Raw genomic sequence first — 18,283 nt, 5'->3', positions numbered from 1 at the left:
CAACTGCCATGCAGCTGGACAGGGCTTTAACGGCCGCGGAGTGTAGTGTTTGTAAAGGTTTCACAGGATTCACGTTAGCCCTATCCTGGGTTTAGGTAGGTTCATTGTTCTTGCCTCTCTCTCTCTTCTGCTGTCGGTAAAGTTCTGCTCACTCACATCTACTTCACTTCTGTTTTTGATGTCATTTGATATTTACCTGACATTCTAGTACCATGGCAAGGTAGCATGTTAAACACCAAGTTCCACCTTGAGTGGCCCCAATTCACATAGTAGTCTGTTGGCAGGTAACTATTACAGCACAGTGCATCCCAGTCATAAAATTATCTGTTTCCTAAGAGCCCTTTCAAGATGCTTTTTCTTTAGTGCACCTCCATGAAATTTTAATACCACAGATGATGGTGTTTATGGCAGTACTGTACATATAGCTGTTTATAAGGAGAATAAGTATAAAGTTTAGTTTTAAAAATTTGGTGCAGGGTTACCAATGCAAAAAGCAGAATGACCAAACAAAAATTTTAAAACTGTTACTATTTGGCTTTATAATTGTGTCTACTAAATAAATTTTAATATTACTTATATATTTATATATTATAGTATATCAAGGTATATATGCCAATTCACAGTTTATGTAATGCATAGTAAAATTAATTTAAAAATTAAGCTTATTTTACTTCAAATAAAAGTAAAACAATTGAAAAGATTTGATTTGTTAAAAATATTTTTTTACTAAACTTAACTTTTTTTCAGTTATTAGCAAGTAGGTTTAACTCATTAGTAGGCAGTGTTTTTTCTTTTCAGCACTTCATGTAATATTTTAGAGTAACTTTTGAAAAAATTAAGTGATGTGCTATTTTGAGATAATTCTTGGAGCCTAGCCCACACACAAAAGCTCTCGAAGATAAAAACCATCTGTAAGGCAGCCAGTGGCCCTTTGGTATATGCCCATCATCTCTCTATATGACTGAGCGTTTGGGAGGCATTTGTTTGCTTATTGTGTTTGAAATGGGATCTTGCACTGCTGTGCAAGTTAGTTTTGAACTTGTGAGCTCAAGAGGTTTTCCTGCCTTATCCTTCCAGGTAGATGGGACTCCAGAAATGTGCCAGCGTAGTCAGTTGGTTGTGACTTTGAGATTGAATAGTTGATGGTCTCCCAATCACACACATCTTCTCCCATACTTTAAATCATCTTTAATTACCTATGACACCCTCAATGCAATGATGCACTATATAAATAGTAGATATATTTTATTGTTTGGGGGATTAATGAAAGAAAAGATTGGATGTTTAGTACAGAGGCACTCATTCAAGAAAATTTTCAAGCACAGAAGCTTGAATCTGAGGGTTTGGTACTTGTGAATACAGAGGGCTACTGTATATATTTGGAAGACCATAAGCCCACAGTGGCATCTCCTGTTTCAGTCTAACAACATGGTAGGCTTCTTCCAGTTTCCTCCTGACCCATATTTGTACTTCTCTTGTCTGACAGCAGGAGACCTGCTCCTCTTTTTCTTAGCTTATTTTTAACTCTTCTTCCTAGCTGTCTTGCCCCTCGCATGCTCGCCATGCTGAGCACATGCGGGGCTGTCTGATCACTTGTGGACACCCTTCTTGTCCCTTTTTCTTGAACCCTGAAAATACTTTACTAACATCTAGATTTCCCATCTAAGGGCATTATTGAGAGTGATGTATTTTGGACTACCTTTTTCTTTCCCCTCTTTCAACTTTGCTTTCTCATTTATTCCTTCACAGTAATGAAGTAATTCACCAGTATCCCAACACCTTTTTCACAGTTGCTTCCTTATTTAATTGAACCAAAATATAGTTTGGCTTAGTTAAATCCATATCTCTAAAGCTAGTAACTTAACTCTTAAGGTTATAGAGAAAATTAGAAACTCATTAAAAAATCACTTTCTGACATTTCTCTTAATATTTGTTTTTTACAAACTAGATTTTGAAAGCCTACTTTACTTGCTCACTGGTAGGACAAAATACCCAGCTCCCACAAGTTAGAGAAGGAGAGGTTAATTTTGGCTCACAGTTTGTAGAGGTCCCGAGGCAGAGTGGTGTGGCAGAGAGGAAAGACCTCGTGGCAAGGCAGGCAGGAAACAAAGCATCAAGGGAGGAGGAGGCCGATACATTTATAACCTTCCACCTCTGGCTGCCAGGCTTGCCCTTCTAACATCACACCTGGCATAAACTCAGCAGTGAACTAATCCAGCCATGAGTATGAAACGCCCATGATTCAGTAATATGCACCTGTGATCCGGTACCATAGTCTGCTTTGTTTAATAATCACAAAGGACTATTTTATTGTGACTTTTTAGGATAGTAGAAATTTAACTGAACATCCATAAAATATCTGTCTTCTCAGTTTAGGTGTCAGCATGGTTTTTCTTTTCCCCTTTACATTTTACTTTGGAGAGATTCTTTCCTGTTTTGTTTTAGCTTAAGTTTAATACTGTGTATTACATCATTGCAGGAATCAAATAAGTTGCCATTCATTTAAAGTAGGCTCAGTCTGTTTTCATGTCAGTGCTAGGCAAGCTAAGGCCCCGGTTCTGATTTTGTGGAGTTGTTTTGCTCTCAGGGGTGTTGTATAGCTGGGGAGTTAAGGGTTCTGTCCCTAAGTCTGTTTGTTCCCGCCCATTGCAGCCCCAGTTCTCAGCCACTGTGATAAGAGACACCTCATATCAGGAGCAGGAGGCTCACTGTGGGGAAGAGGGTAGTTCAGGCCACCTTTTCTTCAATCCTGCCTTCTCCAGTGCTTTTGATATAGTCAGAAATCAGCAGAGGGACAGAGGACACACAAACTCCTGGGCCTTAGTGTTTTAAGTCATCAAAATCATGATCTGTGTTTTCTTTGAAGGCAAACAGACTTACAAGTCACTTTTGCTAAAAACTTTACTTGGTCATACAGGTGCCTGGTAGGTAATTAAAAGCAAAGCAGAGCTTGATTTCATTTAGTATCCTTTATTATCTTAAATATTTGTATATAAACATGTTAGTCATTTAAGAAAGTTTGCAAAATAACATTTATTAGCTTTAAATTTACCTTGCCCCTTCAAAACCAAGGATACCAAGATTTACAGGGACACTGAGCTATACCCGAAGTCTCTATCTCCACAAGGTCACTTTGGACCCCAGCAGAACATCAAGCACTGAGACTGCCCCAGTGACAGTCATCTCATGAGGTCGCCCCTCCAGTCAGGAGGTTCCTCTGCAGCGCGAAAGCAGGGCTGCCAGGTGATTGGCCAGCCCCAGCCCCACAGCTGGGCCGTGTACTCCTGTGAGTGGGGCAGCCCACGCCTCTTTGCACCTCTTTGCACCTCTGCTTTCTTCAGTTTCTCAAGCTGAAGCCCTTTTCCAGTCTCCTGTTTCATTAGAGGATCGGCTAGATTTTTCCTTTCAGCTGTGGCCCAGCTGTGTGATTTTCTTCACCTGGTTTGCTGTTTTCTCCTGTGTCTAATAAGGGAATGGACAGGATTGCGTCCAGGGTCATTTCCCGCTCTGCAGGAGCTTGAATTCTCAGTGGTCTCTGCCACAGGTGGAACACGCCCTTTCTTCTTCCTTTGCCCTTTCAAGTGGTGTTGCTGTGGTAACTGCTCAGACAGTTCTAACCTTGTTTAGTGAATCTGGAATGTTATTAAAGCTATGTTACATGGGGTTTTTAAAAATATATTTGTAGTAGATTTTCCTGGAAGGCTGTGCTATAATTGCATGTTAGATTTGTTATATGTTAGCAGAGTCTCAACTAAATTTCTTGTCATATTAGTAATACTGCAGAGCATGCCTGGGTGTGTCCTAAGCCTTAGAGGTGATGACCTGCCTGGCAGCCTCCCTCCCTGCCTTATGTTTGTTTGTTTATTTAATTTTAAACCAGAAGAAGTTTGCAGACATGGACTGGACAGCTTGACCAAAAGCTTGAAAGCGCTATGTTGCAGGCCTCGTGTGCCCAGAGGCCACACACGGAAGCCCTGCCGCCCTTCCGTGCTGTCCGCCCTATACTGTTGCTCGCCTTGGGCAAGACTCCTAATCGCCTTTTGCTTCACTTTTCCCATCTGTGCCTTGCCTGTCTTGCAAGGAGACTGGCCCGTTTACTGCTTTCACTGAGGTTGGAAGGTGCATAGAAAACAGGGGACTTTGTTTTTATTTTATTTTTAAGAGAATAAAACAAAACTCATCAGAACAAAAAAATGCAAGCAACACGGGATTTCAAAACAAGACAACAGGAAATCAACAGTGGCTGCCATTATGTCTCTTGTTTTCTGTGAAATAGGTGTTCATACCTTCACATACAAATGAATTCAAATAAAACAAAATAGTATGAAACTGAATAAAACAGACGAATGAAAGCATTACAGGCCTTCAAAACCAGACAATAGGAAAATCAACAATAGCCTACCATAATGTCTCTTGTTCTCTTCAAAATAGTTCACTATACTGTCACACACTGAAATCAAATAATAGTAAACAGACTAAAACCAATCAATACAAAAATAAAAGCGGTATTGGAAAGGATGACCTTTTTTTTGGTACCAGGGCCTTGTTTTTATAATTTCTTTTCTTTTTTTTTTTTTAACACATCCTATCTACCAACTGAAACCTAATTCTGGAACTTGAATGTGCCTGCTGTAATTGCATGTTAGATGTTACCTTAGCAGTCTCAACTCTGTCTAACATGAAATTATGTACTCAATCTCATGTGTTGAACATTTCTAGTCTTTCTGAATTGGCTCTCCTCAGTCTCTGTTACTGTTACCACCATCTGGAGGAAGTGATACATTGTGGCCAGAAACAGTCCCCTTAAAGGTTCTTGTCAGAGGGAGATGTTGGCCCAGGAAACTAGCGTGATCCATACCTTTTGCTTTTAAAGTTCTTATTCTAAATATCCTATTAGTGCTTGAAAAATATGAAAATTTGGCAGAAAAAATAATTTTAGTGTCAGACAAGTGTAGGAAGTTGCAGTTTTTTTGGGTTTTTTTTTTTGGTACTAGAAGTTGAATCTAGGACCTTGCTTTTGTTTTGTTTATTTATTTAATATTAAGCTAGAAGAAGTTTGCAAACATAAACTGAATAGCTTGACCACGGAGGCACTGGGCCGCCAAGCTATATCCTCAGCCCCGCATTTTTTTAGAAATAAAAGTTTTCAAAATCGATTGGCAGTACTTTTTAAATCTAGAGTAAAAAATTAGATATGTTACTTTTAAGCTTTTACAATGTTTCTGACCTTCTTTGGATGTCAAAATATGAGTGTCTATGTGGGTTGCATAGCAAACATTGGACTTTTAAAATAGATCTTATATTTTCTGTGTACTTACCTAGTATTTGCCCTAGTAGTCACTTAAATTATTTTGTAAGAACTCTGAGAAGGTGACGGCTATTGCGCTGTGGATGTGGGTCAGTGCTGGAACACACTTGCCTAACTTGGTGAGACCCTCGGGAGCGGTCCCTGCACCACAGCAGGACAGGAAGTATTGGAAATAAGAATCTGTTTCTCTGCATCAACTGGAACTGGAAAGTTTGGAATTAAAATTCCCAATATTTACTTAGCTATCAAAAGATCGTAATGACTTGTAAAAGATGGTTCTTTACTCACGCTATTGAAGACATCCGTCTATTAGTTAGAGGACCAGGTAGTCGGAGCTTTGCCAATTTCTTTGTAAGAATGAGGCACCCGGGCCCTGTCCTCGTTTGTAAGAGATACGCTGAGCCCCCTGTTGCTGGCCGCCGCAGTGCTGTGAACCCCGTCCACGATGCGCGGGGGACTTGGACAGCACCAGCTCTTCACACAGCCAGTGGCTTTCGCTGTACGAGTTAATGGGGTCTGCAGGTGTGCTAGGATTAGCACTGCGGAGCTGTGTAAAAGGGCTTTCTTTCTTTTGATCTTCAGAAGGGGATGAAAGATGGCCATTAAACTCAGGGGATTAGGTGCCTTCTCTTTATAGACTTCAGGTACCATAAATATTTCACTTCAAATGCAAGGTGAAGAGTTGTATACATCTGGGGGAAAATGAGTGTTTTATGTTACCAGTTGGAAATTATTCAGACTTCACTTACACATGTGTGGTTTTTGCAGAGACATTTTCTCCCAAGTATATTGCCGTCTGTAAGAAAAAAAATTTTTTTGTTTATACCATGGTAGTGATATTTTGGCTCTGCCTTTTTCTTTTTATAAGTTAATGTCTTATACTTTGTACCTTTCTATATTTCCATCTGTGCCCTCATAAACCTGCTTGTTCTCAACGTTGAGAATGTTAAAAATAACATGTTCACTTGCGTGGTGTACAGTGTGTGTTCTGTTTTATAAGCTTTGTTGTCTTTTTTCTTTCTTTCTTTTTTTTTTGTACCTGGGGTTGAACTCAACCCCGTGCTTGCCAGGCAGGCTTTGGAGTCCTATCCTTTTCCTTTAGTTCAACATTATTTAGAGAAGGAAGGTAATGCTGAGGTACAGACAGTGAGGTTAGGTAAGATTAGCAATTACTGTTCCTACATTCTCAGAAAACTGGGGAGAAGCCAGGAAAAAGTACTGCGTAGGGAATGGTGGCTTAGAATCTGCTCCATCCCCCGGTCTGTCAAAGTCACTCCAGAGTGGAACACCGGGGAACTTTGACTAGTGGCAGCTGTCGCCCCTAGATTTGGCCTATTAAGATGATTATTCTTTCCTTCCCTTCGGACAGACTTACAAAACATTCTGATGGCCCAGGATCTTTACACCTCACTGTCTTCACACTTCATTTTCCTACTTCACCCCTGAATTCGGGGCCCTCACACGGGTGGTTTCTGTGACTGGCTATGACATATGTGATACATAGGCATTTATTTTCCAGCCTTCCCTGTCCCCTTTGATTTTGTTCCAATTTTATTGTAGAAAACATGAGTGATAAAATAGCAGGTTGCAAGCTTTTAAAATGGATAAGAGGAAGAAAGGGCAGAGCGTAATTGGATGTATCCGGGATCTTTCAGAGACGGGCCAGATGAAGTGCCTAGTGAATGTGTTGTGTGCCGCTGGTGCCGGGCTTGCGGGAGGCCTCAGAGCCTCCTGCTTGCGAACAGAGTTGGGTGCTTTCAGATCCAGGTCTGCTCAGTTACCGCCTTAAGCCTCCGGCTTCCGACACTTCATAAAATGATAGGAATGACTGTGGTAATGCTTATCCAAACTTCGGCCTGGATTACTCTGAAAGAGGATGGGCCAAAAAGAAACTGTGGAAGGTGTTTGGCAACCAGCAAGAGAGGTGCTCAAAGACCCTTTGATGGTCAATTAGCCAGAAAATGTGCTAAAGACTGGGCGCTGCCATGGATTATGGGTCCCAGAATGACCCTGGGGTCCTCTGAGTGGCCCTGCCGGTTGAGCCCAGAGACGATTACAGGCCTCAAGGACATGCCACAAAGGCTTTAATTAAGGGGCTTACTCACACCCCACTAAGTTTGGGAAATTAAACTCTTATTTGTGCTTCAGTGATGTTTCTTTTGTCTGGGCTTCCACGTGTTTTCTAAGAACACTATTTTCCTAAAATCTGTTTTGCATTGGAAGCTGTTTCACTGTCACAGACCTCAGCAAAACTGAAAGTTTAGTCATCACAGGGTCTCAGTGCAAAGTTTGGCTTGAGAGAGGTTTTGTGAGGGCCCTTTGGGCATGGGCTGAAAATTGAAATATTTATACATCTTAATGCACCTCTAAGCCAGGAGCTCCATTTTGATCTTAAAAACATGAGTAAAAGAAAACTAATGTACTCTGAAGAGTTTGAATTTTAGACTTAGTCATAGGGCAATATGATTTTCTTTGAATTAGCAACTTTATGTCTCTAGACCGAGAATATTGCTTTCTTTCTAAATATGTTTGTTGATGAGATAAAAATAGCTTTTAGGTGTTGGCTAACATCCAGGTCTGATTTTTCATAAGATAGGGCCTGTTCCAATGGGATGTGACTTCTATTTCTCGACGGGCACTGGTTTAGGAGGCATTAGTCGGAGGTTGAGCCGCTGATCGCGGGGGTCTGCCTGAGTTACTGAGCTTAACTGCCATCCTCTCCCAGCAGTGGGGGTGTTCCGGTCTGAAGGCGTGGCCCTGATTGCCACCCTCATGGGATGTGTCCCCTTTGTTTTGTTAGTGCAGCAGTTCTGCCTGGAAGTTTGAACCATGATGATTTTTAAAACAGAGAAACGCTCATGCTTCGTAGTTTCAGGTTTTCTTGCAGTATTCCTGGTTCCTGTGTCACATCACTCAGGTGGCATGCTGTTTAGGTTCTCTTGCAACCCCTTCCTTGGTAACTGGATGGCTGTTTTGTGGGTTCGTGGAGTTCCGCCTTGCTCTATCTGAACATGCAATATGAAAAGCATAACTACGAGACTGTAATTTGACCTGGTTAGAAGTGAAAAGAGGCAAGAAAAGTTAAAAGTGTGATTACAGCTTGAAGTATGTGGTCTTTACCAAGGTGGGGTTTATACAGAACCACCATTTGGGGCTTAAATTGTTATTGTGAGATTAGCGAAGGCTTCGTGTTGAACACGGCATCCTGGGCACCTGCTGTCCCAGATGCAGAGCAGGCCTCGGACCCAATAGCAGCTGAAGATGCCCAGCGACTTGGGTGGTTCTGTGTGCTAGGGTGACAGAGCTTGTTCTTTATTGTCTGAGAATAAATACTCTGATACTTGGGTGTGTCTTAGATAAAGCATGGTGTGAATTTCAGTTCCTTCACTTTTCTTTGGAGAGAGGGAAAACTGTTTGTAACCATGCAGATATATTTGACTGTATATCTAGCCTGTTAATGAACTAAAAGCAAAGTTTGACCCAAACTTACGCAAAGAGGCAGAACTAGCAATTAAAGAAGAATATAACTGAATTTTGCTTTAAAAAAAAAAGTACTAATTCAGAAGTTGTTTTATGAAGTAGAGTCTGTGTTCTTATCTCTTAGGCTTTATTTTTGGTAACTTTGTCAGAACTAGCACATCTGGCTTAAATTCTAGAATAGTTTGGTTTTATGCTTCAGTAAAAATGAATCCAATCAAATTGGAGTTGAAGTTAGATAAAAGGAGACTTTGTACAGCAAGGTTATCAGGGAAGGTCTTGGACATTTCCTTTCTGAACGACCTTTAAAAACGGGATGGTATCCTTTTCAGATTGTGTGCACATGTGCACGTATGTGTGTAGCTGTAGTTCTACATGAGGCGGGTGCCAGGGTGACAGATAGAACAAGTGATTCTCGGCAGTCCTGGCTTGTGACTTCTGATTATGAACTGTTTACCATCAACACTATACAGACTTCATTCAATTGTCATGTGAAGATTGCTTGTCTTGTTATTTATTTCTTTTTTGTTGAAGTGGATAATACATTTTCATTTTGATGGAATTAAAATGTGCCATCTTTATCAGATTTTTGCAGTAATTCACACCTTACTGAAATGCTACATTCCTAAATTACCTTCTCTTTCTTGCCTTTCTCCCTGTGTGTAGATTACTGCGTAGAGCCAGATAGAGAACCTAATCATAAATCATTGAAATTAAAGCAGGACGTTTAGTGTGATGGGATGTGAAAAGTTGGCCAGGTTATGTATAGCCGGGCTGCTTTGAGGTTAAGAATATAATGAAAAGTGTTGTCTTGGCCTGACACAGAAGTGCAGAACCTGTATGTGGCACCAGCTATTTGAGACACTGAAACAAGAGGACAAGTGAAAGGCTAAGCTGGGCAGCTAAGCAAACCCTGAGTCAGCAGAACAGCAAACAGCTTGTGTTCTTCTGTGTGTGTGTGTGTGTGTGTGTGTGTGTGTGTGTGTATGTATGTGTCGGGTGGGCAGCATCTCAGGGGAGAACGCCTGGTTCAGGCCCCTGTACTGTAGTAATAAGCAGAATAACGACAATAACAATAGCAGTAACAGCAATAATGAGGATGATAAGGTTTTCAGGCCTTTTTCCCAGAAATATAAATAATCATTTATGTGACTTGGTAAATAGGTATAATTCTGTCTCATTGGGTTCACTTGACAGTAGAGGCCCCACTCTGCTGCAGGCCAAATCTGCATGTCTTAATCAAGCTGACCTTGAACATGAGACTCAGCAGTTTGCTCACCCATAAATAAGGCACTTACTCCAAGAGGCAGGCTAGAGGCTGGGGGCCCAGCTCCGCTGGGTATTTATAGTTGATGCCAGTAAGTGATCTGGTTGAATCAGTCAGCAGCGATGGGCCTGATCCCTTTTCAAGCTGATGCTGAGAGAAGTGAATCAACATTTTGTAAAACTTGAGTCTGGAGCCTTAATCAGCTCCAGTGGGGCTTTTAATTTAGTGACCGGGAAGTGGGCCTGGATGCTTGCGAGTTTGTTTTTAGCTGGTTAAACTCAAGCATGGTGACTGATTTGCAAGCTGTGTAAGTGCACTGGCACCAGATGAAGAGAGAACTTTCCACCAGAGTGGAAGTAGAGCGGGGAACGGCTCCGACCTGTTGGGGCCGGCTTTGCTGTGGGTTTGCAGAAGATGCTCTGGAACTGCTTGGGAAGCTCTTTTCAGAAACGAACGCCAGTTGCCTTCTGGTAACCCAGCCTGTAATTAGGCATGTGGTTCCCTGTAGTCTGCCTGTGATACTGCAGCTTGGGTTTCCCCACGTAATAAGATGGAAAAGAGTAAATGAACCCATTATCCTGCAAGCACACAGTTGGCAGACCTGTTTTGCAACATGTTCTTCCCACACAAGCCTAGCAGTTTTATGTTTCATTTTCTTTATCCTTTGCAAGACCAGTTCCAGGTGCAAGCAGAATTCCCTGGGCCTCTCCTTATTCTGCTCCCTCGTCCTCTTGTATTTCATCCTTCCTACTCAAGGTCCTGATTTTTATATTTGCCCCCAATTCTTTTCCTTGCAGGAGTTTCTTAGTGTGGTAGCAGATGCTTCCTGTTAATACCAGAAAGTGTGAGGAAGCACTGTTCTCCTAGCCAGTGGTTTAAAGAAGTCTTATTTTTGAAGCAGACCTGTAGGTTTTTAGTGTTTTAACACTTGATATTTTTGCCAGAAGTAACGTTGATTATTTTTCTTCTCTTCTCTCACTGTTTTTTAGGACCTCCTTTCTTCCCCGGGCGATGTGCTGAGATCTTTGCCAGGCATCAGAGCATTGGGAAGCTTGGGGTCCTTCATCCTGATGTGATCACCAAATTTGAGCTGACCATGCCGTGCTCCTCCCTGGAAATCAATATTGAGCCCTTTTTGTGAAGATGGGTCTCTGCCTGCCGTGCGATTCTCTCCCCGAGTGTTCTTTCTTTTCCCCCGCCACTCTTTAGCCTCCCTCCCCATGGAGCATTGATCTGTGCTTTAAAGTTTAATAAAGAGAAAAGCGCTGTTTGGCCCCTTGGGCAGTTGCCCTAGGCTGGCTGGTGCGGTATCAAGTGTGTTTCTGTGTAACACTAGATTGTGGGGTGCTGAGGAGGACCACTTCAGGGGTGGGGGAGGCCAGTTCTCAAGGCAGGAAGTGCTGCTCAGCCACTGGAGCTTCTTGCTGGCACCAGTGAGTCCTGCATAACAGGATCCCCGTTTTTTCCTTATTAGTGAAACAAGGTGATTGATTTGAATGCACACTGCAGACTGCGAGCTGACCGTGGGTTTTAGCTTTCTCCTTTACATTTGACGTGCATCTGTCACTGGGAGACAACAGAATGTAACTGATTTTAGAAAACTTTTACAAATTGATTATGGTTAAGCAGTTACAGCTTTTGAAATCATTTTAAAGTGAAAGACTAATCTGTAACTTAAGTATTCAAATACTGCAGGATGTATTTATTTGCTTATTAGTGGATATTAGCTATCCACCAATGAAACCCACAGCACAGTGGGTTTCATCATGGTGTATTCGCAGTTGGAAAGGTATTCCTTTTACTGTCTGTGGCACAGGTACGTGCACCATAGATGTGTTCTGCTAAAAAGGGCCAGGTGGGCTGCACATGTTTGTGTATTGAGTTACAAAACCAAGATTTTCAATACTTCACTGAGTCACTAGTTTCTGCCTTATTTTAGAATGAAGTATAAGATCTCCTGCTCTTTGATGCTGGGATTCTGCCCATCCTCCTTGTCTTACATCTCACTTTCTAAACTTGGTGCTTCAGTCTAGAATGCATCTGTTGAAACGAGGACCTACCATCTCTTATAAAAAGAAACCGGGTCTAATGTTTGAGTAAATTCCCAGTTACTATTGAGAGGATAAGAAACATGGTAAAATATAAAATGTTAAACTAAGTCCCAGTAGAAACTGCTAATCAAGATAGTGAAAAGAGAACTGTTTATTATGGAGCTTTTGCTGAGCTCACTACAGCAAACATTCAACTACCTTACAAGTTTGTATCAAGGCAGCATTGTCTAACATGGTAAGATTTGCAGCACACACGCTTTCCCCAAAGATGGGAGAATCTTCACATGCCAATAAGCAAATGTAACACCATTAGTCATCAAGGAAATGCAAGTGAAACTCCAGCAGTGTACTGTGTGTACCCATTCAGTTGCTGACATTTGAGACTGGTGAGATGAGTGACACTGTCACACACTGCTCTTGAGAATATAAAATACAGCCACTTCGGGTGTTAGTTTGGCAAGTTTTCACAGCATGAAACATCCCTACAATCTAGCCTTTACCTGTGGGTTAAGCCATACGGCCATGTAAAGATTTTTATGTACATGTTCACGGTGTTACTTATAGTAGCTAAATTGTGTATCTGTTCTATGGAGTACATATGCACTGCTGATCTCAGAAGAACACAAAGGAATCTCAAAGTATTACGCTAACTGAAAAAAAGCCAGACTCCCAAAACTACACGTGATTTCATTTGTATAGAATTCTAGAGGGGTCAGAGTCAGATTGGTGCAGTCCAGAGAATGGAACTGACTGCAGAGGGTTAAGAGGAACTGGAGCAGTGGCGAGAGTGGGTTAAGGTGGAAGCTGTACTTAAAATGTGGGAGGTACCCCGTAAAGCTGAGAGAAAAACTAACGCAGTGTGTGGTGTTGTAATAATTTTAACTGCACAACAGCTGACACACACAGGGTGAACTGGCATGAATTTTAGGTTTGATAGTTCTGCTCACGATGGCTTATTGGTCTGCAGCTACTAATAAGTTATTAGGCCTTGGTTTCAGGTTCTTTACAATTAAAATCATGGCTTGTGAATTGTGATAGCCATTGTTGAAATGAAGAGAGCCATTGTGTTAGCGGTCAACCACCTGAATAGTTTCTGGATAACTAGAAATTACTTTTAATGTAAGTACCTAATTGAACAGAGTATCCCAGCACAATGGAGGTGTTAACACCCTCTGAAGAGGAAAACAGTGAGCTACCTTAGAAGAACTGAATCTTGCAGCTGACCAGTAGACTTGTGAGCCAGACCATCTTCCCCTGTGCTTCCTGGAGTGCTGAGCTGGAGCCAGGGAAGTTCTCAGAAGCATTTACCAGAGAAGACGCCACGGTAAAAAGTTCTGCTATTAAGGAAAATCAGGCATAACTGATTTTTGTCCTAGCTTACAGCCCAACATCGCCACATTGCTCTCGTGTTTATCTTCTTTCATGTGATGTCCATATTTTTATTTTGTCATTTAATAATTGGCATAGAATTGGGATTTTCAATGTATACAGTGAAAACAATTGAACTTCAGAGACATTTAAGTGATCAAATGCCCAGTACCTATCCAGGCACGTACTGGGAGTACTTGGAGTAACTTGGAGTCTGCGGCTCATTCCGTGATTTGTATCACCAACTTCTCCAGAACAATGAAACTAGAAGTTTCTTTCAAATGTAAAGATACTCAAAAACGAGTTAACAATCAGAAACTCACTACTTTAAAACACTGTGTGACAGGTTCCAGGAGGATCCCAAGTTTGAAGAACCATAGTTTGCTCAGTTCTTCCTCTGTTGATGGACATTGACTTCCACCCCTTTGCCTTTGCTGTTTCAGCGAACTCAAATACCATTGACACAGAGCCCGTGAAAAACCAGTCCTAATGGATGTGACTGTAAACACCCACACTTGGTGTTTGATAGACACAGAGGTGCATGGCATTAATTAAATGTTCCTTAGATGTGACTTTTATACTTGAACGATACAGTATTCCCCTAGCTTACATTCCGAGATGCAGGCTTTGCCAGGTCAAAGGATGTTTTGAATTGGAAACACATTGAATGAGTATCCTTATGCTTCAGACTAGAAACCAGCCAGCATCATGCTGCTTCTCCCAGCGCCTCAGTCTTTCACCTCTGTGCTTGTGATTTTGTGTAGACATCAGTAACCTTAGTACTTGGATATTGGCTTTGCTGCCCATCTTATCAAAAAGCAGACAGGTGACCTTAAAGGGACACAGATGCTTGAAGCAAAATATGCCCTTTTAGCAATAAAGCAGTTGACCCATTTGCTGCTACCCTCTGCGTTCTGCCTTATATTAGGATCTTTGCGTTGTTACAAACTGAATGTATAAACGCCCAACATCCATGCACTGGAAGCCTTCCCCTCACTGCAGGGACATTTGGAAGGTAATTAGGACTAGACAAGGCTGTGAGGGTTCGGTCCTTGTGATGAGATTAGTGACAGGAAGTGATGCCAGAAGGCTTGTGCTTTCTGTCTCACTCAGCTAATATAAAAAGACACAAGTACACAGCCAAGACTGTTCAAATGAGGTCTCAGAATGAAAGCCGCTTGATTGCACTTTGATTTTGAACTCTCAGCCTCCCAAACTCTGAGAATGAAATTGCTGTTGTTTATGAACCACTCAGCCTGTGGCATTTTGGTTCGGCAGCCTGAGCGGACTAAAGCATATTGAAAGATTACATTAAAAGAGGGGAAAAAAAAAAAAAAACCCAGAAACTGGCATGCATAGTAAACGTTAAGGCAGTAGTGCACTTCCAGGATAACCTGAGTGGCTCCCGCAGGCCCCTGACCACAGTTGGTGTAGGGGAGAGTATCTTGATTAAAAGCAGAGGGGCCAAATGACCCTGCTTGACAAACAAGCTGGGGAACGCCAAGGGCGAGGCATACAAAAAGCAGTTTTGGTCTCCACTGCAGTTCAGTCTTGGTGCTCTGCTTTGGCTTTCAAGTGGACAGAAAGGAAAGCTGTGGACACTGTAGCCAGGCTGCAGGCTGAATAAATACCTCCAGCAAAGGGTTCAGTAGAATTATGTCTGGCCAGAGCTTTGTACTTGTTCTCTCCCACATGACAAACATGTTATGCTAAGAATATGCATGGGTCACGCTCCAGTTTTTCACTGCTCATTCATGAAGTCTGGCCTTTGTTGTGTTTGAAGAAGCCAGGAGTGTCCTGTGATCCTGCATGAGATGGTCTGGCCGGCCTTCCGTGGTTAGGAGGCACTCTCCAGGCAATGCAGAAGCTGCTTCTGCATTGGAATTAGACACTTGCCAGACACGAAGTACATCTGGCCTTTAAGACGGGAAGACCACTCTGGGCTAAGGATAGAGGATTCCACGTCGACTTCAGCCTGGGCTGACTTAGCAAGATTCTCGCAAAGAAAACCAGCAGGGTGGATGGAGATCAAGCTCAGCGTGAAGGCCCTAGTTCCGATAAATGTGCCTTTTTGGTACCAAACTTGGAGGCGAAGAAGAATCTGCTGTTTTCCACAAACCTAAGCATTTGGTCATGAGGAATGAAAACAAAGCTGCCCCTGAAACAAGCATCTCTCTTGGGCTGTCAAAACACGCCAGTGACAACTGATGCAGGCCTATGTCAACAGCTTTATTTGGTGTGGGACAGATAGGAAAAAAAAGCCCAGGAAGAGATGGGTGGGGTTTGAGTCTTGGGCAAGACATAAACAGGGACAATTTGAGGTGACTCAGTTAGATGAAGCAAGATAAGCCAGACAGAGAGGCGCCCCATAAACAGATTTTCTGCAGGAAAATCAGTGAAGAGGACTTGAGGAATCCACACAGGGCACACCTGGCCTGGAGGCCCTGGGCTGGGCTTTGTATCGGGGCATGATGGAAATCCCTTTTTGATCTTCAAGATACATACACATCTTTCTATGGGTACATAATTAATATGGCCAAAATGATCCATGTAGTATGTCCTGTGAATAATATTCCCCATTCACCATGCCACCCATCTGGTTCCCATGTGGCAGAGGGGTCCTGCAAACTAGAATCCTGCCAAACCACTCCATAGCTCAGTTTAGGTGCACAGGTAGATGACTCAGCCTTGCAGGCACAGGCACAGAAGCAACCCACAGTGCCATCCTGGCCCACTGTCAATGATCCGAGGGCAGCACTGTGCATGTTAGAGGTCCTGACATTCCTTGAACACCTGCATTGGAAAAAATACAGTTTGTGCTGCAACCAAGGGGACCCTGATGTCATCACAAGAAAGAGCAAGGCCAGCAGATGTGTTAAGTGTGTGCATTCAAGAAGTCTGGCAGCCGGAGCTCTTAGTGACATCTTAGCTTTTCTTGTTTGTTTCTGCATGCCATATAGACAGGCGTGGAAAAGGAAGAAGAATTTTTGGCTTCATATAGCTCCCTCGTCTCATGTGGCTACAATTTTAAGAATTTAATATTCTATTCATGGCCCACATTCAATTCTCATTCTTTGTGTGCGTCTGTAAATATTCAAGTCTGTCCTACAGGTGTGCCCCACTTTAAGACAACAAGGATGCATGTTGCGCCTAAAGTTAATTTAGTAAAGCCTCATATTTACTGGAGGAGCTAAAGGAGGAGCCATCAGAGGATTTTTTAAACAGCAAAGCTTTCGGTATGCTTTCTTAAAAGTTTCTAAGTAGGGGGCTAGGGATTTAGCTCAGCGGCATAAGCGCCTGCCTTGCAAGCAGGCAGTCGTGAGTTCGATCCCTGGTACCGATAAAAACGAAAAAGACAAAAAAAAAAAAAAAAAAAAGTTTCTAAGTAGGCTTGAGGAAAATGTCTATGAAGAGGTAAGTGTGCACCCCAATTCCACGTGGTTGTATGTAGCCTCTTAAAGAGAATCAGGGCTCTACTCAGAGCCAAAAGAGCCAAGGTCATATTTTATAAATGAAGCTTCTTGGACTAGTTCAAGGAACTGAGTAAGAAGACAGGATGGGCGCAGACCAGGTTCCTTGTTGCTGGTCATCATCAGGAAGACAAGATGAGTGCAGACCAAGTTCCCCAGTGCTGGTCATTGTCACCAGGACAGAACTGGGTGATGTGGATGTGGTGAGCGGCTCAGGGATGCGGATGGGGATGCTGCATGAGGCAGGTGCTAATGAGCGATGGTGGAAAGTGTGTGAAACAACCCCTGGAAGGGGCTCCCTGCACTTCCTTCCTGTCCTTGGGACTTGGTTTTGTAGCACCCAAGCCCCTTGCACATCCTTCCCTCTACCATAGCACGAGCTCTTGTGCTGACATGCAATCATAGACGCAGGTTCGGTTGGGGTTTTCTCGTAAGGCCTGGAAATGTTTGGGGAAGCACTTCCTACCAGGGAAGATCCCATCTGTTTAAGCTTGGCTCATGCAGTACTTCTAAAGAGTCATCTTTGAGTTGCTGCAGCCCTTAAGCTGGAATCAGTTTCCCCTCTTCCCAGGTCCCATGGTGTAGTTACCATTTTCCTATGCCGCAACACTTGGAGAGATCTTGAACTGCGGTTCTGTGACGCCCATATCTTCCCTCTCCTGGAAGAACTCCCTGGACATCACCTCCCCGTGCCAATCACATTAGGTAATAAGCATAAGGCACATCCTCCTCACAGGATAAATCGAGTACTAGACTTGCCCTTGCAAAGAACAGTCAGCTTGTACCATCTCAAATAGCAAATCCAGGGCAGGGTGCATTGTTGCAATGACATGAATGTGAATTAGGGCAGTGTTCTTTTGGTTCAGCAGGGGGTATGCACACCTAGGAAGCCTTTTAGAGACCTTAATTAGCAACACCTATAATAATATTTGCCGTTCCATACACAACGACATCTCCACATACAGTAAAAGGGTGCTCTTTAGTATCAAGCAGCTGGGGATTTAAGCAGCCATTGTCCCACTGACTTCCCAATGATGGTGCCTATGGCCCCCGTGAAGTTCACCAGTACATGCATGGGATCAAATTATGACAAAATTAAGAATTGTAGAGCTTGCCACTTGCTTTTGTCCCCTCTTTCCAACTCCAGCTCAATGAAAGAGAAAAGATCCAGGTTAAAAAAACAATACAAAGCCTGGTGTAGTGGTGCATGCCTGTAATCCTGGCACTCAGGAGGCCAAGGCAGGAGGATCATTGCAAGTTTGAGACCAGCCTGGGCTACAAAACAAACTCAAGGCCAGTGAGAACCTGTCTCGAAAAGACAAAAATCTCAAGGACACAATGC

General features: G+C 42.7%; 1 protein-coding gene across 3 annotated transcripts in view; it reads left to right on the top strand.

Annotated features, from left to right (window-relative positions):
* Positions 1-11,366, top strand: part of Farsb (phenylalanyl-tRNA synthetase subunit beta) — a 58,303-nt gene extending 46,937 nt beyond the window's left edge. For all 3 annotated transcript variants that reach the window (XM_063245849.1, XM_003463987.5, XM_063245854.1), the window contains one exon: positions 11,042-11,366. In XM_063245849.1, the coding sequence (XP_063101919.1) occupies positions 11,042-11,193 (152 nt within the window). In that variant the 3' untranslated portion in view covers positions 11,194-11,366. The remainder of the gene's footprint in view (positions 1-11,041) is intronic.
* The last annotated feature ends 6,917 nt before the right edge of the window (positions 11,367-18,283 follow it).

Source organism: Cavia porcellus, unplaced genomic scaffold, assembly GCF_034190915.1.
Source record: "Cavia porcellus strain 051 isolate PalLab524CR breed Dunkin Hartley unplaced genomic scaffold, mCavPor4.1 scaffold_1, whole genome shotgun sequence".
Classification (NCBI taxonomy): Eukaryota; Metazoa; Chordata; class Mammalia; order Rodentia; family Caviidae; genus Cavia; species Cavia porcellus.
Note: the sequence above shows the minus strand (reverse complement) of the source record. Positions and strands in the feature narration are given on the sequence as shown.